At 42.8% G+C, this 22762-nt stretch overlaps 1 protein-coding gene across 1 annotated transcript in view; it reads left to right on the top strand.

Annotated features, from left to right (window-relative positions):
* Nucleotides 1-1584: 1584 nt before the first annotated feature.
* LOC310868127 (uncharacterized protein) overlaps nucleotides 1585-22762 on the top strand; it is a gene marked incomplete at its 3' end in the record, with an annotated part of 119153 nt that continues 97975 nt past the window's right edge. Inside the window, exons 1-5 of the mRNA XM_083778388.1 lie at nucleotides 1585-2203; nucleotides 9086-9280; nucleotides 11742-11873; nucleotides 19607-19828; nucleotides 21834-21977. Of these exons, the coding sequence (XP_083634514.1) occupies nucleotides 1915-2203; nucleotides 9086-9280; nucleotides 11742-11873; nucleotides 19607-19828; nucleotides 21834-21977 (982 nt within the window). The 5' untranslated portion in view covers nucleotides 1585-1914. The remainder of the gene's footprint in view (nucleotides 2204-9085; nucleotides 9281-11741; nucleotides 11874-19606; nucleotides 19829-21833; nucleotides 21978-22762) is intronic.

The raw sequence follows: 22762 nt of genomic DNA, 5'->3' as shown, positions 1-22762 counted from the left end.
ATGTTATAGGCCAGTGATTTCATGTCAATGCCCCAAGGCACAGCACTTTTTTGAGCATTGACCCCAGTAGAAGGTCTGCTGCTGTGAATTTTACACCTCTCCCGCTAAGCGGAGAGTGGGGTGTGGTAGAGGACATCTCCCCGAACGCGTGGGTATGTCCAGATAGTTGCCTCGCGGAGCCGTCTTTTGTCCAGTGTCCATTCTGGGTCCGGCAACGGTACTTTTTTCAGCATTGACCACAGTAGAAGGTCTGCTGCTGTGAATTTTACACCTCTCCCGCTAAGCGGAGAGTGGGGTGTGGTAGAGGACATCTCCCCGAACGCATGGGTATGTCCAGATAGTTGCCTCGCGGAGCCGTCTTTTGTCCAGTGTCCATTCTGGGTCCGGAAACGGTACTTTTTTCAGCATTGACCCCAGTAGAAGGTCTGCTGCTGTGAATTTTACACCTCTCCCGCTAAGCGGAGAGTGGGGTGTGGTAGAGGACATCTCCCCGAACGCGTGGGTATGTCCAGATAGTTGCCTCGCGGAGGCCTCTTTGTCCAGTATCCATTCTGGGTCCGGAAACGGTACTTTTTTGAGCATTGACCACAGTAGAAGGTCTGCTGCTGTGAATTTTACACCTCTCCCGCTTAGCGGAGAGTGGGGTGTGGTAGAGGACATCTCCCCGAACGCGTGGGTATGTCCAGATAGTTGCCTCGCGGAGGCCTCTTTGTCCAGTGTCCATTCTGGGTCCGGAAACGGTACCTTTTTGAGCATTGACCACAGTAGAAGGTCTGCTGCTGGGAATTTTACACCTCTCCCACTTAGCGGAGAGTGGGGTGTAGTAGAGGACATCTCCCCGAACGCGTGGGTATGTCCAGATAGTTGCCTCGCGGAGCCGTCTTTTGTCCAGTGTCCACTTTATAAAGTCCATGCACTCCAGTGAATAGCATTTATCCATTTAGATAACTTTATTATTATTATTATTATAATGATTTAATTACTTATTTTTACACAGAAACATAATGTGTGTCTTATAGCATCATTTAAATGCTTAATTTGTAGTTTTAATGTGCAAATTAAACTTTTTTTCAATACTCTAGAGGGTACTCTTATTTTGAAGAGATCGTCCACCGGAAGCCTTAAATTAGCTCACTAGATTAGCTCACTAGACAGTGCCCGAAAGTAGATACGTGTTTTTTGCAGGGTTGCCAAGTCCGCTTGTTTCCCGCTATTTTCGGCCTCTTTTTTTATAGGCTAATTGTTAGTAGGCCTATAATAAATTACCAAAACATTAATTATCCTAGACATACATAGTATTTATATTGATAAATGCATCAACTTTTTTTATTAGCATTATATGTTATTATTTGTTTGTTTTGGCTTGTTTTTCTTGATTTGGCTTTATTTCTCTAGCAGGAGTTGGCTTGTTTTCATTGACCTGGTTGCTTATTTCTCTCACACAATGTGGCAACACTGGTTATTTCTTTTCAGTTTAATGGCAGGATCGGAGAGAAAGTCTTTGTTGTTGTTGATCCTCATCTAGAGAAAAGAGACATTTTCCACATTCTATAAGTTGTAACGTTTCTTAACAACGTTGTCTTAACAACTGAAGCCATCTCGGCTCTCCAGCGGTGTTTCCTCCTTCATTTAGCCCAGCTTCGAGTTCCATTTGTCGGCGTTGAAGCCAAGGAAACAGCGGTAGTTTGGAAGAGAGTCTGTTTGGTGTAAATGTCTCCTAAAGGAGGTAAAACGAGTCAATGGAGGACTTTTTACACATTCTATAAGTTATACGTATTAGAGTATCAGTATGAACAGAAATATTTACACATGATATAAGTTTATATTACATTAAGTCAGTTCTTCGGTGCCACTGTGACGACCCAAAATCATCTCGACACTCCAGCGATAGAGTACTGTGTCTGTTTGGTGTAAATGTCTCCTAAAGGAGGTAAAACGAGTCTAATGGAGTCTCTACGGCTGAAGATACATGAACACATGACGTCGGTGGTGGGAGAGGACATATTGTGCGTTTTGGACAAACACACAACAAGCGGTGATGTTTGTCGACTCAGAGTATTTGTGTTGGAGCGCCTCAGTGCAGCCGCACAGTTCATGGTCAACCTCTTCCAGAAGGAGATGGAGACACTAGAAACTCAGCTGGAGAAACAAAACAAACTGCTGGACATTGATTTTGATATGGACATCGATCAACACACTGCAGGTATGTGTGTTACACTGTACACACAACACCAAACTACACACTGCAGTTACAATTTACAATTTAGGTAGCCCTGGAATATGACTGCCATGATGATTATCATGACAGTCATGCAGTAACTTTGCCCTGTTTTTTGCGCTCGCTGCATTTACAAGATTTCCGTATATATAAACATTCAGATTTCAAATATAAAGTACTCACAAAGTGTCCCACGGGTGTTAGTTAGTAGCAGCGCCAGCGATTAGAATTGCTGCGTCCCGCGTTGTTTAATAAAAAGCATTTTTGTCCGAGCTCCCCGGCTACTTTTTTCATACGGGGTTCGTTTGGGAAATCCACAGTTGCAGACCGGGAGCGCACTCGCCTATTAGTCTGTATTGGCAGGGCGGTCAGCCTACCTATATCGAACACACCGAGTGCCACCCTCCTCCCGACCGATAGGGGCGCGTAGTTGAAAGCCAATGGCAAAATAACACCTCGGATAAAAATGCTTTTTATTAAACAATGCGGGATGCAGAAATTCTAATCGCTGGTGCTGCTACTAACTAACACCCGTGGGACACTTTGTGAGTACTTTATATTTGAAATGCGAATGTTTATATATTTTAATTATTTGTAAATGTAGCGTTCGCAAAAACCAGGGTGAAGTTACGTATGAATACGAGAGTCATGTTCCAGGGCTACAATTTAGGCAGAGTGACTTAGGGACTGATCGCTATTTATCCACCAGGGGGGGGGTGGTGCAGATGTGATTTCATTTTTTAATTTTTCCTCATCCCCCCCCCAGCCTCCAAATATTTTTTCGGGACCCCCCCTCAGGGACTGGAAGAATATATATGACCCCCCCCCCCCCCCCCAAACACCATAGACTATATTTATTTTATATTCACACCAACAGTATAGCAGCATAAAGTAAACGCTGATCGTTTATTAGGCGGCGGCCGTCTGGGGTTCATTTGGTTGTCATTACATTATGGTCAACACTCAACACTGATGATATGCCATTGCATTCTTCCAACTAAAGATTTAAATATAGCATATGTAAACCTACAAGCTCACAACAACATGCTGATGACGCGACACAAATTTGTGAGCTTAGATTGGCTATTTTTTAGGTGAGCCTCGTGCGTAAAGTCATTCTATAGCCAAGCTGCCAAGGCAGTGGGCACCCCTCGCCTCTGTGCCCAAGCCCAGGATGATGAAAATGAATGAATGCTAAATAAATATGTCACGAAGTCGCATACCATAATACTACAGCGTCATACTCCATAGAGAAAAGCACAATTTGCGCAACACCAACGTTCAACTGCCTGCTTGGCTCATTTACCTACCGTCAAACTGCCTAAACTGACCATGGAGAAGTTCACTGGAGATGTACGAGTCAATGGCAAAGCTTTGGGAGTCAATTTGAGACAGCAATAGACAAAAACACGACATGATAAATTCACATATTTAAAGTGAGTATTCTTAAGTGGCAGAGCGGCTATGTAGTCGCGGGATTGGCTTTATCAGACCAGAATTATGACAATGCCATTAAAATGCTAGGCAGGCTGCATGTCGCACGTAATTGTAGAACGCAGGGCATTCACTCTGAAGAGTGCGGGCGCAGACACCACAAAACAGTTTGCAACCAAACAGCCAGTCAATATACAGCGCATGATAGACGCGCGCGCCGACCACGGCAACGACAGATAGGCTGACCACAGTGTTGCAGATGCAGTTAGTAGTGTAGCTTAAGCAACTCTGACAATAGTATTACTGCAGACAGCTACCATTAAGGATAGATGCACCAACGCAAAGCCAAGTAGCCAGGTGCCTATTAGATGGGGGTAGCACCCGCAGTTTCATTAAAGAGGATATTTCCAGAGCTGGGTTTCACCGAGACACCTCACACCACCGCAACCTCAACAGCGGTGCTGTCAACCTGCTGCTCCTCGCCTTCCTCCTCTCTGACCGACAACACTGGCTCTTGGCTCTTGCTGCTGGCCCGCGATTCAAACATTGCGGTTCATAGCTTGAAACATTTTTAACTTTTTCTACTGGAAATGTTATGAACGCAGAATCAATCTGTCCCGCGCTGTTTTGAAGTGGCTACAAGTCAGACGGGGCAAACTACATCAGCGGCCGGGGGAGGGACCTTTGGTGGTAGAACAGATCTACAAGCCAACAACGTGTCACCAAGCAACACGTTGTTAGCTTGTAGATCTGTTCTATTTGTATGCGCAGTTGCGCACACATGGAAGATACCAAGTACACTCGCCACACAGGGTAAACTTTATATAGATAGGAGTAAAACACTATATGAAAAACAAAATATTCAAAACCTTTTTTAAATACAAAATTCAGCAAAATAAAGTTGTACAACCTCCCCCAAGCCAAAATAAAAATAAACATATCCCCCCCTCAGGCTCAAAAAATAGTTTAATGACCCCCCCTTTTTTTGCACCATACCAACCTTTGATAAATAACGATCAGTCCCTTACAGTAAGCAAGCACAAAACATGGTAATACATCAAATACATGAAAATAGTCATCAAGACTCATACTAAGCTTACAGTGGGATATTGATATAATGCAACAATGTGTATACACTATAGAGTGCTATCATAAAAAAATATTTAGACAAATGGGCATCTAATTTACATAAAGTCATCCTATTCACGCCTGTAAGGTTATCGGGGCTAGGGCAAGTGCTACGGGCTAAGATGGAGTCTGAATAAGTGGGTTTTCAGACTATAGCGGAAGATTGATTGATTGATTAATTAATGTATTAACAGATTGGAGAATTACAGTACATTTCAAGCACAACTCAAAACAAAACTGTTGATTGATTGATTGATTGAAATATTTATTAACAGTTTGTAGAATTTACAGTACATTTTAAGCACAAACTCAATACAAAGACTGTTAACTGTGAGTGGACGACCCAATTAAGCATTACACTTGTTTACAACAGGGTCCACATTGTTCAATTCATCAAAACATTTAGAGACATATAAATAGACACTTCTATGTAGTTAAAGAACAGAACAGGAATTCATCATATAGGAAGCAAAAAGGGAAAGGATACATATACAGTGAGGGGAAAAAGGGGGGGGCGGTGGGGGGGATTCAGATTCTACAGAGGCCAGTTTCGAATTGCAGCCATCCGTAGGTGCCCTTTGAGAGCGGTTTTGAAGGAGTCAAGGGATTCACATGTCTTAATGACTGTTGGTAGGGCGTTCCACATTTTGGTGGCATAGGAGCGAAAATAATTTAGTCCCTTGTTTGTGCCGAATCTGGGTTGTACATGGTTTGTTGTACTCCCTCTGGTGTTGTGGGTGTGGACTTTGTTTACATTAAGGAAGTATTTAGACAGGTACATGGGTATCTTGGTGGTGTATCGAATCTTGTGGACCAGACCCATTGCAAGATGCTGTACTCTGTCGTCGACCCTAAGCCATCCCAGCCTGTCAAAGTGGGCAGGGGTGAGGGGGGTGAGGCCAAGTAGGAGCCTGCCTGACCAGTTTGTTTTGGGAGGTCTGGAGCCTTGTTTTAAGGGCCTTTGAGGTGCTGTGGTACCAAGAGGTGGATGCATAGTCAAAGAAACCTTGTACGAGGGCTCCTGTTAAGGTCTTCAAGGTGTTTTTGTTGACCAGTGAGGAGATCCTGTAAAGGAATCTTGTTCTTTGATTGACTTTTTTGATTACGTTGGTGGCCATTTTATCACCGGAATGATTGGCCTCCAGGATGGAACCTAGGTAGGTAATTTCATCTTTTCGTGTGATAATATTGTCACCCACTCTAACCAAGAAGCCATCTGCCTTGCTGAGATTACTATTTGATCCGTAGAGAATGGATTCAGTTTTTCCCAGGTGTAAGGATAGTTTGTTATCAGCGAGCCAGGTGCAGATTCTACTGAGTTCAGAGCTGAGGGTCTTTTCAACCTGCAGTTTGTTTCTGTCCGAGACCAGCAGTGCTGAGTCATCTGCGAACAGGAACAAGTTGCAGTCACAAGCTGATGTCATGTAGTTAACATATATTAGGAACAGTAAAGGCCCTAGTATGCTTCCTTGTGGGACGCCACAGCTCACTGGGAGGGGGGGGGGGGACAGTGTTCCGTTCACCTCCACCATCTGTTCTCTCCCCTCCAGGTAGATTGCATCCAGCTCGCTGATGTGCTATCAAAACCAATAGCTTTAAGCTTGTTAACCAGTATGGAGTGGTTCAGTGTCAAAAGCCTTTTGGAGGTCCAGCTTGACCATGCCGCAGTATTTTCTCTATTTCCGCTTTGGAACACTTGTCTGATCTCAGCCAGTTTGGGTCCAAGGCTGTTGATGTTCAGGTGAAACAAATGGATTCCTTTGACGCTGGCAATACTGTTAATGTCCTCCATGTTAAAATAGGGGGGCGGAGGTCCATTGTTGATGTCTGCAGTAGTTGCGGGTTGCCGTGGGGGGATGGTGGGGGGTGCGTGGGGTGGCGGGAGTGGGGCTGCGGGTGGGGGGAGGGGTCCCTCGTCAAGGTTTGTAGACACTACTGGGTCCGTGGCTGGGGTGGGAATGGGGGAAGGTGGTGGTCCATTGTCCTCAGAAGCCCTGGGTTGACTGGGGTTGTGGGCGCGAGGGGGATGTTCCTCGGTCATCTCGATGATCACTGCCGCTGGGTCGGTTTCAGCAAACACGACGCCTGCGGTGGTATCCCGCGTTGTTCTTGAAGTTGCGTCCGTGGTCAGTTCCGTGGTGGAGGCGGTGCTCTGGAAGGCGTGGAAGCCGTGGCGCGTCGCGATGGAAACGGTTGCTGTTTGCGGAAGCAACTGTTGTTGCTGTAAGTGCAGTCTCGCTTGTGAACGAGTAAACGGTCCAGGGTTGAAATGAATATCTCCCGACAGTAGCAGGCAAAGAATAATCACAGTTCTGCGATCCATTTTGCCAGTCAGGGGCTTGTACTTGCGACTCGGGTCTGCTGTTAATTTGGGGCAACACGTTTCTGGCCAGTTTGGAGAGTTGACGGGGATGATTCATGTTATGGAATATGTTGGTGAAGAATAATTTAACACCCAACTTGTTTAGGTGTGTTGTGTCTACAAAAAGATGCCTTCTGTCCCAGAAAAAATTGAAATTGTCAATAAAATTGAATGATTTTTGCCCGGGCGATTCTTCTGTGCATGCCGTTGAGAGCCATTCATTGAATGCAAACAATCTGCTAAAACGCTCACTCCTGTCATCGGAGGAAGTGGGCCACTTATCCAAATGTCAACATCAACAAGTGAGCTCAGGGTGGACAGTAGGGCTTTGAAATCCTTTTTTACGATTTCTGATTCTCGTTTTTCCGCATCACGTGTACCGATGTGCAGTATCAGCATTTTTACCATGGGGTGTGCATCAACAATCTCTTCAATTCTGTCATCCATATCAGAGACAGTGTCATTGGGAAAGCATAATACTTTAGCTTTTCTCTTTTTGTTGCTTTTAACATATTTTACAGCCTGATCGCCGACAATCGGACATTCAATCATTTGCTCTCCATTAGCTACCGTGCTCGGAGTGGCGTTAACACGGTTATCTGATGGTCCACTAGACTCAGCAGCATTCAGCCATGGGTTAAATCTATTAGTCAACCGCATATTCTCCCTTTGGGGAGGTGTGAATTTAGATTTGCCTTTCACACATTTCCACTGCGGGGGGGGGGGGGGGGGGTGGTTTTGGGTCGGGCTGGGAGCGTAGGCCAGCTGGTCTTATCAGGGCTCCGAGTCCTCCCACTTAGCCGTCCTTTCATGTTATCTCTGTTAGTAATCACTGTGGAGATTGTTGAAATAATAGCAGGCGGTGAGATTCTCACTGCCCGCCCGCTACTCACAGTTTTTCGACCTTTCATGTCCTTTGGCTTTGCGCCGAGAGTACTCCAGAGGAGGAGAGGAGAGAGAGTTACAATAGTCAGGTTTTGATATGACTGATGTCTGGATAAGGAGCTGGGCTGACTCCTGTGTGAGGAAGGGCCTTAATTGCAGGTATATTATGCCATAACACCAACACCAAACTACACACTGTGTGTGTGTGTGTGTGTGTGTGTGTGTGTGTGTGTGTGTGTGTGTGTGTGTGTGTGTGTGTGTGTGTGTGTGTGTGTGTGTGTGTGTGTGTGTGTTACACACAACACCAAACTACACACTGCAGGTTGGTGAACCCTGAACAACACCAGCTTAGCTACACATAGCATTAAGCAAGCTGAACTACATTAAGCTAGCTGAACTACATTTCCCATTAGCTGTTTGTTTGTTGCCCAGCCTGATGGAGGGGAAAGGAACTGGTTGGAATAACGTGTTCCTTCCACGTGCTACGTACGGCCGGGGAAACTCTCCCCTCTCAGGTGAAAAGAAACAGCTTAGACTCCTCATGCATAGAAATAAGCATAAGGTCAGTACACTGCCCTCCCCAGGTTGGCAGAGGGAGTGTAGTGCCCAGGATTACATTGACACTGGGTGAAAAAATGGGTTGCAAAAACAAAAAAAGGTTGTTTGTTGAACAGTTAAACAAAGCACATAAAAATGTGTTGTGTTATTGGAAGAAGAAAAAAAATGCATCAACCACTTGAGCACTAGCATCCCCATTATGAGGGGAACATTATACGAAAATTGCCAATCTTGCACGGCATTGTGAGCTTGTAGATCGGCTATTTCAGGCACACATCTAGGTTCGGTGTAGACTCAGAGAGTAAATGATAGAATAGTCAGTAGGTTAACAATGATATTAAAATATGTTTCAATGATTCAATTTGTGATACGATTCGAATCAAGATATTAGGTTCACGGTACGATTTGCCACAATCTTTTTTTAAACCATTAATTTCCAGACAAATGACCGACCGAACCATATTGTTTTTACTATTATCTCCTTCTGTCTGTGTGTAAAGAGGTTTCAATTGAATATGAGAAGTGGAGATCCAGTCTGGCCCAGGAGGAACCACAACCTCCACAACATCAGAGGAGATCCAGTCTGGTCCAGGAGGAACCTCAACCTCCACACATTAAAGAAGAACAGCAGGAGGAGGCTGATGTGTCATCATTGACATTACTACACTGGGAGACGAGCTGTGACACTCTCTCAGGTAAATCAAACTATCGCCGCCACGTCTGGCGAGCTCTTTTTGTTTGAAAGCCGGTTTGGAAGTACAAATCAGGAAGTACAAATCTGCTGTGTAACAATCCCACGATTGCCATTTAATCCACCCAAAGCCTTTAGAGAAAGGAGCCACAAATCAAGCTTGTTTTTGGTCTGAAAAGAAGAATCTGAGATATTGGCGTTCTAAGATGCTGTGTCCTCAGACAGCATAACACCAGATATTAGCGTTCTAAGATGCTGCGTTCTCATAGACAGCATAACACCATTGTTTTGTTTCATTCCATTTTGGAAATAACTTCCTACTTCCGGGTCGTCTCTCGTCTGTACATCTCAAACTACAAATCTCAAACATTAAGGCTTGTCCCCTTGTCCGGGACAAGTAATAAATCTTTCCAGAAATTTTGTCCATGTTTGTCCATTGGACAAGTGACTCTTGGTTTAACCTTTTCTGTGATGCTCCTAGCAGCCAACAATATTATCTGGCATTATTGTCTGGCTTTCCTAATCACCTTTCCAATATTGGTAATAGCCCTAGAATGTCTGTGATCTTACATAGATGAGGTATCCAGACTGACCATCGGCATTTAAACTTGTAGCCATGCTTTTGTCCTACTGCGTTTGTACCCACCCAGTAATTAATTACTACGATTTGGAGTCAGATATTGTGCTCTAGTTTCATATCCATTTGAAAGTTCTGGCAGAAAACGTGTTTTAAGTCCTTCCTTTGGGAACAGTTGATGTTTGGGAAGCACAAACGTATGTGGCACACAATTGACAGGTGGTAATTGATCCCACCACCTATTTTTATGTGGCCCATACATTTGTGCTTCCTAAAGGAAGTTTTGATATGTTCAGTCCTGACTCCTGCGCTCATTCCGGGCCCCTTGCTTGAGAGAATGTCATCCGTGTGCAGCTCGTGGAATTGTAGAGATATTTTACTAAATATAAGTTTTATGCCAGAACTTTCAAATGAATATGAAACTTGTCTCCAAACGACTCCAAGCCTTAGGAATTAATTATTGGGTGAGTGCACACGCAGTGCTACAAGTTTAAATGCCGACAAGGTCAGTCTGCTAACCGTGCGTAGAAATAAACAATATATGCCTGTGTATTTGGAGTTAGATCACAGACATTCTAGGGCTATTAACTTGTACACTGAGAATATTTAACTAATATTCAAACATGTATTCACCATAACCAACTTACAGTTAGTTAATTTAAAATGTATTTGTGTGTGCTCATGCTCCGGACAAGTGACTTTTGTGCCCAGATAAGTGAATGGGAAATGTACTTGTCCACAGGACAAGTGCCTCAAAAAGTTAATGTCAAGCCCTGCAAGCAATGCAAATGTATATTGTAAACGAGTAGTATATTTACTCTGTCCACTGTAATGCTAATGTGATTGTCAAGTGAACTTATAGCTCCATGTCTTCATGAACCAAGCATTGAAATCTTACCAACTAAACCTTTGTCATTCTGTATTATTGTGTCAGTCTTAGAATGACCATTCAGGTAATGCATGACATTGGAAATTGTTTTCCTTTCTTGTTCATACGCTGCAAATTTAGCCTCAAACCCACTTTAACATAATGAGTGATGCCTGCTGGACGAATGTCGTATGTCACTTGGATGCCGGCAGGGGCAGTGTTGCAGTCGCTGTACTGCACTGTTGTGACGAAAAGAGAGTTGAGCCAGAAGGCAGAAGGTCTACCGAGCAATCTTCGTTTCTGCTCTCACCTATGGTCATGAAGTGTGGGTCATGACCAAAAGAATATGGTCGCGAATACAAGCGGCCAAAATGAGTTTCTTCGACAGGTGGCTGGCATCTTCCTTAGAGATAGGGTGAGAAGTTCAGTCACACACGAGAGACTCTGAGTAGAACCGCTGCTCCTTCGCCTGGAAAGGAGTCAGCTGAGGTGGTTCGGGCATCTGGTTAGGATGCCTCTCAGGCGCCTCCCTAGGGAGGTCTTCGACGCACGTCCCACTGGGAGGATACCCCGGGGCAGACCAAGGCACAGTTGGAGGAAATACATCGACTCACTGGCCTTGGAACGTCTCGGAATCCCCCAGGAGGAAGTCACTAATCTTGCTCCCTGGAGAGGGAAGTCTGGAGCACTCTGGTGGAGCTGTTGCCCCCACGTCCCGACTACGGATAAGTGGTTGAAGATGGATGGAAGGACTTGGGTGACGGTGATTTCAGGCTATTCCACTATGACTCACGCCTGCTTTTAGCAACCATCTTGGATACTAAAGTATTAGCGTTTATTACCAAGCTAAAATAAGGCCAATCCTTGCTCTAGAAAATGACAATGTTCCAATCCCAATGACCGGATAATCAGAAATGACCTCTGAACATTGGAGAATAGTTGAAAACCACGCACTAGTAGTAATTCATGAATCCCATAATCTCAAGATTCTTATTAAAGTCCTGATTAACTTTATTTCAGACCAGTGTATGGAGTCCAGACTGCAGGTGAAAATGAACTCTCCAGACTCAGCCAGGGACATTTCTATTAAACGGGATGAACCTGAAGACATTTCTATTAACCTGGAGGAAGCTGAAGACCACCTACACCTAAGTAAGTTTCATGTGGTCTTACTCTCTTTAATATTTTCTGTTGGGCTGCTACAATGTCTGCAAATTTGCTAAAACATCTTTTTTGGAAAAAACTAAAAACAAACATGATATGCCCAGCCACCATGCTGCACCTGTGATGTTCCTTTTTACTGACACCAAGTTTAAAATAAGAATTGAGTGCACAGAATATCAATACAAAGCAACTGAAAAACATGTTATTTCAATGGTAGTGGATGGAGAGAGAGGATTTTTGTCCAACCACGAAACGGCAACCAATGAGTACAAAGAGGGGCACAGCCACGGGCGGGACTTGACAAAGGGTGAATTGTATTCAGCCAAACTAAATGCAGGGCGGGGACCCATCCTGAACCAACTTGCTCATCCCTACTTGTGAATATCAGTTTTGTTCAGCAAGATTCTGCCCTAAAATATCAATTTCATTATCTTCTGTAAGGTTAACATAATATTGCCTTTACCTTCTAGTAGGGAAGCCTATCAGATTCCGTGATTTCGGAATGTACATTTTTGGAGACATGTATATCTTAATTATTGAGGTTACCAGAATGCCAAAAAAACATGTCTCCAATTTTTTATGTTGGGTTTTGCATATTATTTAATTAGGATAATTATAGCTATAATTGCCAAAAACAGAAAATGGCAATAACCTTGCTCCTAGGTAACTTATAAAGGTGATCTAAGAGTCTAAGTCCATGTTTGTGATGTCCAGAAATTCATCTGTTACCATTGTGAAGTCATACAAACTTTCCTAATTAGCATAATTAGCATAAATTATGCAAAACAACTGGTGAAAATCAGCAAATTGCTGCATTTTTTACTTTTAATTAACTTCTCGCAGACTAAGTGTATGTTTACAAGTCCAGGAATTATTATAATCCTGTAAATAAATCATGCAACCTTTTGTCTATGTAATAATCATGTAATAATCACACCGAAACCAGAAATAGCTATATTTCTTAAAGTTAATTAATTAACGTGATCTAGTCTAAGTCTGTTTGCATGTCTAGAAAATATTTTCTTTCCATAACTAGGATATGCAACCTTTCCTTATTAGTGTAATTTGCATATATATATATATCATATAAAATAAATCACAATATGATAAATGATCACAGAATTATCACATTGTTTATTCTAATATGTACAGAATGTTTCGAAAATGCATTTAAATTGAAGGGTCTCCATCTTCTTCATCGTCAATCCCCACAGATGTGCCTTACTTACATTACCACACACCTCTTCATCTGCCCCACACATCTCATAGCAGTTCAAATGTTGGGATCGACAAGAACAATGTGACATGCACTGTGATTTCTTGCAGCTGCATTTGACCAGTTGGGGAATTTCCCTTGCCAGCTGGCACAGGACAACTGTCAGTGGCAGCACTCTGTGGTTGCTGATCAACCCCAACGTCACCAGTCCTCTTCTCATTCTGCAGCTCCTCGAGAATGGTCATGAGCTTGCTCTTGTCTGTGCAGGGTCGAAGGTCACCAGTCACTGTAAAGAGGGCACGTGGTTTGGCAGTGAACTCATGTTGGCCAATGGCTTCTTTGAGGTTGATCTCTGACCGTGATCGAGGAACAATCAGCATTCGAGCAAACAGTGACCTGTCATCCTTCAATTCCACCACCTGGTCAGCGAGCTTGTGCTTCACTACTTTTCCTGCACTCTTCCACATCTTCAGTTGAACCTTTTTCATTCTGGCCCAGACACTGACTTAATTTTTGTTAATTTTTGCTCTTTCACAAAAGTAACATTTCTGCTGGCCAATTTCATATTGGCTGCATACATCTTTCTCCACATGGGGTGGCATCACAACTTTTGTGATGATATTGGGTAGGTCTTTGCTAGAGATGCCCCGATACCATTTTTTTCACTACGAGTATGAGTACTATCTTTTAAGTACTCGCCGATACGAGTACCGATACGAGTACTTTTTGTTTTCGTTGAGTAACCACTTATTTTACCCCATTTTTCTTCAATTTCATTTCATTGTCATACCTTGTACTTGTAATGATACTGTAATGTGCAATTACCACCACAACAAGACTTCTGATTCATTCTCAAGATACTGTAGTGTTTATTGACACAATAGACAGCCATAGACTCAATTGAGCAGCACACTGACACCGGCACAGCCAAAACTGAATTGAGTAGCACACTGGCACAGCACAGCCAAGTTAGAATCTTGATTGAGTCCTAAATGTGAGTTTAGGTCCAGGTCCACATAAGAAAATAAAACAACATACTGTGCATTTAGTGCAAATATACCTCTCACTGAGGTTTACATAAAATTAAAGCAACCAGTCCTCAAAAAAATAAGTGCATCTGCAGTGCAAACCTGTAACTCTCACTGAGTAAAGCAACCATGGTCCACATGTACTGTACAAAATAATAAAATTATCAAACAACTCCACTCCACTCCACATAAAAATATTTTAAAAATAATACTGTGCATATAAATGGCATCAAACAGCCTGTGTGCTACTAGCCTACTGCTACTGTATGTAAAGAGTGACTCTAGGCCGCTTTGGGTTTTGCAAAGGTAAGAGGCAGGTTCTTTTTGATGGAAAGAATCATCTCTGTATGTTCAGCTGTGAGCCTATTCCTCTTTTCATCGAGAATGTTTGAGGCTGAGCTAAAAAGCCGTTTCTACACTACTGCATGGTGCAGAGAGGTATTTTTGGGCCAATTGGGAGAGAGTGGGATATCGCCCTTTGTTACCAAACCATTACTTGAGTGGTTGGTCCTTCCTACCAATTGTGGCCTCTGTCAGGTATGTCTCCAGCTGGATGGTACCAGTCACATCAGGAGCACTGGTGCTTGAAGATTGACGTTATCCAGCTATTCTGTCGAACATACTGTCCAGACTGCTGCGGGCCTGGTCCCTCCGTGGCCTTCTTAGAGGTGGCTCATCCATGTCCTGGTGGTCCTCCTCCCTCTCCTGTGTAGCCCCACTGTCCGCAGTCCCTCTAGGCATCACCTGGAGCTCCTTTAACACCATCTCCTTGGCGATTTTGGCTGCATCGCTGTCTGAGAAAAAACTATCTTTGTATCTAGTACAAAATACAAAAGGAGAGAATCGAACAGTTTAGTTTACAATACTGTAGTCTGTATGACAAACAAACATAGGCAACATTTACATGTATTTACAGTATGCATTCTAGAATATCAGGTACAGGTATAGATGCAGTTTGCTATTCTTTTTATTTTGTTTACCATAAATAAAAATAAATAAAATAATATAAGACTATTGCTATTATTTATTAGACATTTACCTTGGATTGAGTATGCTTGCAATGCAGTAGATTGGGTTGTCCTCATTTTCCTTGAAGCGTTTCTTCACAGCTTGCAGTAAGGTGTCCTTCATGGTTCTGACTCCCCGGTCCTCCTCTCTCTCTCTGTGGCCAGCACCATCTGCAGCACCGTCACAGCAGGAATCACATCTGCTGCTGTTGCATCCTCCTGGCTCACCTTTGACAGATTTTTTTATATTTATTTAATTTATCATTATTAACACTTAACTAACGTCACAGTTACAACCTTCTTAATGCTTTTTCTTTAACTAGCCCTTACCCATTGTGAAATACTTGTGGCTACTTGTGTGCATTTTCGCATTTTTAATTCACTAATAAATTCAGTTACAGTAACACACATTATGATGATGATGATGATGATGAATGAACAGTATAACGTCGCACAATGAATAAACTCCCTCAACTCTTCCAGAGAGAGAGAGAGAGAGAGGGAGAGAGAGAGAGAGAGGTGCAGCTCCGTTTATGGAACGAATGTTCATTGCATAAATAAAAGTCACAAAGTAACGTTTGTGATGTTAGCATGCTGAGGTCGCTATAATTGTAGCATTACGTTCAAAAGAGTTGAGGGAGTTTATTAATTGTGCGACGTTATACTGTTCATTAAAGCAAAATCATTAAAGAAGGTTGTTATGTCTGTCTACAATACTATAACAATACTTGTTAAAATAAATCGAAAATAAAAAAATATGATTATGTAGCCTACCTTTCGGGTCAACTCTTCAAAGGGAGCCAATGCAGCGACACTCTTCTCTAGTAGAATCCATTGGTTCAAGCTGAGGGTAGCAGGGAGGCCGTGCTCCTCTGCAAATATTCAGAGGGCTCGTTTCTGTTCGAGGAGTGATTGCAGCATATAAAATGTACTAAATGTACGTCTTGTTGGAGACGCTTTATATCCTGATGGATCTCTTGCTGTATGTCTTCAAGCAGAGAGTATGCCAGGGGGGAATGTTTAAAGTGTCCTACAATCCTCCTCCCGATAGCCACAGCATCTATCACACTTCGCTGGGAAAGCAGACCTTCGTGGACAGCCAGCTGGAGTGTGGAGCTGGAGCCAGCTGGAGTGTGTGTGGCGACACAGGGGATGCTTGGCAGGCTTGCATCAACCATGGCCTTCTTCATGTTCGCAGCATTGTCTCGGAAGACCACATGGACAGCTTGTTTTCTAACCTTCCATTGTTCAAGCATTTCGCCAAACGTCTCGGCTATTAGTCTGGCTGCATGCGATCCACGACATTCTTTTGCTTGCAGCGTGACTCTTTGAAGATTAAACTTACCGTCTATCCACTGAGCAGTTAGGCTGATGAGCGACATTGGACTCACACTGCTGCTCCAAATATCGGTGGTGAAACTAACATCCGAGGCGTCAGACAACAAGCTGTGTATGTGTTCTTTAAAGGTATATTCAGTGATTTCACTCAAAAAAACCTTAGGTTTCGTTTTTGGCTGGGACCCAGCCTTTCGTCCAATCAGGATAGAGAGTCAAAAACTAAACCTAAGGTTTTTTGACCCCCAGGGGTTAACTGGGGACAGGGAGGAACTCCTTATATGGTCAGCACACTCTATAGTAGGGAGGATTATCACAACAAAACAAAAAAATAAGTGATATTTGAATTAAGTGAAATCACTGAATATACCTTTAACAAACTTGTGCAACTTTGGCAACGCGTTGTCTGTTATATAGTGACGGCCTGGAATATCATACCTGGGCTCCACAATTTCCAGAAAACGTCGGAACCCCACGTTATTCACCATTGACAAGAGCTGATCGTCGAGGGTGATCATTTCGGTAAGACCCCGTGTGATTTTGAGTGCCCTCGGGTGGTCGTTGGACATTTTCTCTCGCCTCTGTATAGCTTCTGCTACAGTAGGCTGTTGTAGCGCGCTGATGCTACGAGCAGCACCAGCAGAAGCCTTAAATTCTGCGTGCTCAGTCTTGTGTTTTGCCTCGAGATGTTTGATTAAGTTGCTTGTGTTGTATGCGGTGGATTTGTTTCCTCCTCTGGAGATTTTGCTCGAGCACAGCTTGCATATGGCCTTGTTTGTCTCTTCCCCGTGGACGCTAAAATATTTCCAAACCTGCGACATCTTTGTTGTTTCTGTTCATTCAATGAGGAAGAAGGAAGGGGTGTGTGCGGTGTTGTGTGTTTGTGTGTGAAGCCACGCTGCATGCAGGATGTCGAAACCAAGACGGCGCCATCTGTGGGCCGTGTCACTGCAATGGCATGTTTCATTTTTTTTGTTTGGTATCGGATCAGAGTATCGAAGCTCGGCTCGGATACTCGAGTACGAGTACTTTAGGCTAGTATCGACCGAGTATCCGATGCCGGTATCGGCACAACTCTAGTCTTTGCCATCATATGTTAGAGGATCCAAAGATTACTTGATCACATGCTTCAATCGAAGGACATACTTTTCCTGCCTTGTCCAGACAGCCATGGACAAGTCATGGTGCTCCTTTCGTGTAAATGTTTGTGTGCCTGCCATCAGGTGTGCTTCTTCAGCAAGTCTACTTAGCTCTGGTGCTGTCAGGAAGAACCTATCCCTAGCACTGGCATTCCGAGTAATGTCCACAAGGCGCGGTGGCACAGTTGGTAGTGCTGTCGCCTCACAGCTAGAAGGTCCTGGGTTCGATTCCCGCTCGGGACAATGGGTGCTGGCGGCGTGTTTCCTCCTCCGCGTCATCAGTGCCCATACCCGAAGGTGGGGTTGGCGAAAGGGCCTTTCTGTGTGGAGTTTGCATGTTCTCCCCGTGTCCACTAGGGTAGGTACCCTCACAAAAAACATGCAGTAATCCTGGTCACTAAACTGCCTCCCCCTGGCCAGCTGGGGCGCCTGATGGAGGGGAAAGGAACTGGTTGGAATAACGTGTTCCTTCCACGCGCTACGTCCAACCAGGGAAACTCCCCCTGTCAGGTGTAAAGGAGCAACTTGGACACTCAGGCATGAAGGAAGCATGAGTTAAAGTCCGTTGCTCTCCCCTTGTCCCCCATATATGGGGACTAGGTTGGTGGAGGGTGTGTAGAGCCCAGGATCACATTAGATGATTGACACAGGGGTGAAAAATGGGTTACAAAATCGTGGGATATAAAACAAAAAAATAAATACAAAAAAATAAATAAAATGTCCACAAGGCCTCCAGTGACCTTCATGTTGCGATTGATGTGCTCAAGTGCATGGTCCACCCCAATGGCACAGAATGGTATCTGATTCTTATTGACAGTGAAATGACCATCCATACATTCTTGGTAGATCTCTGGATCTGTGGTCTGCAGGGCCTTCATTTCTGCAAGGTAGACTGGAACCAACCGGGCATACTTCTGCTTGTCATGAGCAAATAAGTATTTGCATAGCTCATCGAGGGAAGAACAATGAAGTTCCCAGAGTCCATCACAGGTAGCACGTATTAAAGTGTATATCAGTAACACCATCTTCATGTAGCGCCGCACAAACTTGAAGAGGAGAATGTTCGCTTCCTTTTTCTTGTCAAACTCTGCCATGGCCTAAAGTAGCTTACCTGTATTTAGATGAGAAGTGGCCTGTGGCCTGCAGTGGTACCAACAGTGAGAAATATTTCCTGTATCCACTCCGTAATTCAGATTGTTCATTTATACAATGTACTACAGTTTAATGCAGACCAGAAACACCTTATCCTCGGTTAGTCACTGATGATGTGTCCAAGCAGCACCATTCAGGTGTTTTCAATAACTATGATTAGCTTGATTTGCACAGTTGCATGACTTAATTGCAGGAGTTTAATTTATGGATATACAAACAGAAACGGACTGTTAGATCACTTTTATCAATCTATTAAAAGCAAAACGCGTAATTTCCTACTTCCAGACTAATTAATAATTAATCTATGCAGATTATACTAATGACAAAAGGTTGCATGATTTACTTATGGCAGGATAGGAATTTCTGGACATGTAAAAATACTCAAGTATAGTCAATAAGATTTTCAGATCATCTCTCTAAGTCAGCTAAATGTGAAAAATGTCGCAATTTCCTGATTTGAATGTCGTATTTGCATTATGTATGCTAATTAGGAAAGGTTGTATGACTTCACAATGGTAACAGATGATTTTCTGGACATCACAAACATAGACTTAGACTCTTGGACCACCTTTATAAGTTACCTAGAAGCAAAGTTATTGCCATTTCCGTTTTTGGCAATTCTGCTCTAATTATGCTAATTACACATGCAAAACCCAACAGATAAAATTGGAGACATGTTTTTTTGGTATTCTGGGAACCCCAAGAATCAAGATATACCTGTCTCCAAAAATTTACATTCCAAAATCACGGGCATCAAAATATGATTGATAGGCTCCTCTACTATTCTGCCAATATTTGTTATATTCTCTAGGGCTCAAGTAATTATTCAATTCCTTCATTTCAGACCAGTGTGTGGAGTCCAGACTGCAGGTGAAGATGAACTCTCCAGACTCAGCCAAGGATAATTCTATTAAACAGGAGGAACCTGAAGACATCTCTATTAAACAGGAGGAACCTGAAGACATCTCTCTTAAACAGGAGGAACCTGAAGACAGCTCTCTTAAACAGGAGGAACCTAAAGACAGCTCTCTTAAACAGGAGGAACCTGAAGACCACCCAAACCGTAGTATGTATTTTCACTATACGATAATCTTGGCAAAACATATGTCAATGATAATATCTGGATAATATAGGAACAGGAAACAAGTCCCTGGGAATTTTTGTGTAATACTTTTGGCCTAAATATTTTACTGTACCTTACCCTAATCCAAACCTTGATGCTGATCGGGGAGACATTGCATCCTACTTTTATTGACTGGTTTCCCCGCCGTTAGGGAAAGGTTTTCAAACATGGCCGAACAGACAAAGTTCGCCAAACGGACACCGGCGTCTGTTCAGCCACCCAGCGCCATGTGATTCTCCCACCCGGCCCCCCAGTCGCGCCGGGCCAGCTCGCAGCATCTCCCACCCGGGCCCCCTATTTTTGGGGCCCGGGTGGAACCACTTTCTGACTGACCTCTGGTGACCTTGAGGAGTCATTGACACGTTTTGCTGCATTATTTTCCACTATAATAATTGATTATGTTTGTTAAATGGAAGTTTTGTTCTAATGAATGACAATCTATAGGCTAGCAGATGATTGTTTGCTAAAAGTTAATGAGCAAATTAACTGGAAATGGCTATCATTTTGCATCCATTTAACTCCGAAAGGTGACTTAAGAGTCAGTCTGTTTGTGATATCCAGAAATGCATCTGTTATTAAGTCATACACCCTTTCTTCATTAGCATAATACATTATGTAAAACATAGGTACAAATTAGGAATAGCTATGCAGTGTTATTGCTTTTAGTCTTGTTTTAGAGTCTACATCTATATTATGTTACATAAATTAATCTCTTGCCATAACTAAATCATGAAATTGTTCCTCATTTGCATAATTTGCATAAAGTAGCCTATATAATAATTCCTCTTTCGGCGTATTTTATGACATGTCTAATCCAGTGGAGGGACGGGGCAGCAGTGGCTCATGAGGTAGATCGGACGTCTTGGAATCTGAAAGCACGGCATGATGCACACTCTGATGTCATGCATTGGCTGCATTGGAACATTGATGAACATGTCTGATAAAAGCAGTGTTGTTTTTGGCAGGCATTTTTTAGATTTAGTCAGTCTTAGTCTTTTGGACGAAATGCTTATTAGTTTTCACTCTTAGTCATTTGGAAAAAATGCTTAATTAGTCTTAGTCAGTCATTTCTATCCTTGATAGTTTGAGTCTTGTTTTAGTCGATGAAAAATCCTAAGGGTTTTAGTCAGTTTTAGTCATTTTAGTCGACGAAAACGTAAAAGGTTTTAGTCCAATTTTAGTCATTTTTTTTTAAATGTCTTAAATGTCTTTAAACGTCTATAGCGTACAGGTATTAATACATTGGCATTGGAATCAAGGTTGACAGGTTGTACAACTTGTACTAGGTTGTACAACAACAAAAATTGAATGGAAAGAAAGGAAGCGCCAGCACACAATAAATGCCGTTGTTATTATTAGAGACCGACCGATATGGAATTTTGTGACCGATACGATAACCAATGCGATAGAGGGTAACAATCACCGATAACCGATATGCAACCGATATAGTGATTTTTTTTTTAAACTGGAATAAAAACACGCCTTTTCTGTGAGGATTGTGCAAAGATTTTGCACTGATATGATTATGCAAAAGGTACAAAGTGACAGTAGTACAGACAGCCCTGCTTTCTTAAACCAATGACTTTTCAAGGCTTATAATATTTTTTTTACTTATCACTCAAAGACTAAATAAATACTGTAGCAGCTAAATAAGAGGGGCCTATAGCATATACAACACAGTTTACACACTAGTAGCCTATAGTATGCATTAGGCCACAGACCCGCATTTGATACCATTCTCTGGGAGTACACTATCATCAGTTTGAATGGTGATTAATCATGATTAATGATTTCGAAGCTGTGATTAATCTGATTACAAATTTTAATCATTTGATCTGATTACAAATTTTAATCATTTGACAGCCCTACTTATTTTATATTATCTTGAATAATAACAACCGTTACTGAATGATAGCCTACAATCTGTTTATACCAGTGATTTCCACAGAGCACCACAGGGAGAGGTCTACCGTATCTAGAGAGATGGCCTCCAAAAGACACTCAACGTTTTCAGAGGAACAGCCAGAGACGGACGAGGGACGTCGACTGTTTGATGCAATGATGCAACCTGTTGTAAAGTTGTACCGTATAGGTATGTGCTGTTTTAAGGGATATTTCACTTTCAACATAATTGTTTATTGTCTACTCAGGCTTTTGTGAACACACCGGGAGCAGTTTTTAACACCCCCATCGTTCTATTAGTAACGACCGACGCCCAGGACGAAGTTTGATCCAAAAGACGAAGTTTATGCCTGTTGTGCAATGTTTAGACTAGTCATTGGTTAGACCAGTCATTAGTTCTACGACTACAACCTATCTCAAACCCTCAGCCTAAACCTAACCTCCCACGGGGCAGCACACCTAAACCTAACCTTAACCCATGTCTAACCAATGCCTAGTCTAAACTAAGTATGCACCCCCAGTGTGACGTCTCTCTCTCGGTCGTCCTATCACTGTTTACACACTCAACAACAGAGTAGCACACATACAAAACCTCTCTCTCCAAGTGTCTCTCTTATACTGGGGAAAAAGCCATGTTTTCCAATAGACAGCTCCTCCTCCTCCGCTCCCCGCACCTGACAGTCGTCAGTCAATGACGCTGACGTCATTGACATTGTCATCGTAAGTCTCTGTTCACACATAGCAGGAGCATAATATATCCAATCGACAGTGGTAAATATGTATACGAATATAAGGAAAGATCATAATAAGTCACTGAACGGATATACAATATCATATATGCAAAAAAAACAACAAGGGGGAACAGCCCAACATTCCATGACAACCCTTAGCCAATACATTGTGCGTCGACTTCCCAGAAACCCTGAGAAGTTTGTTTTGGGGTTTTTCCTCCTATCCGACTAAGACAAATAAAGA

Source organism: Protomyctophum parallelum, assembly GCF_964188405.1.
Source record: "Protomyctophum parallelum genome assembly, chromosome: 12".
Lineage (NCBI taxonomy): Eukaryota > Metazoa > Chordata > Actinopteri > Myctophiformes > Myctophidae > Protomyctophum > Protomyctophum parallelum.
The sequence above is the reverse complement of the archived record's forward strand: the minus strand, read 5'-3'. Positions and strand labels throughout refer to the sequence as shown.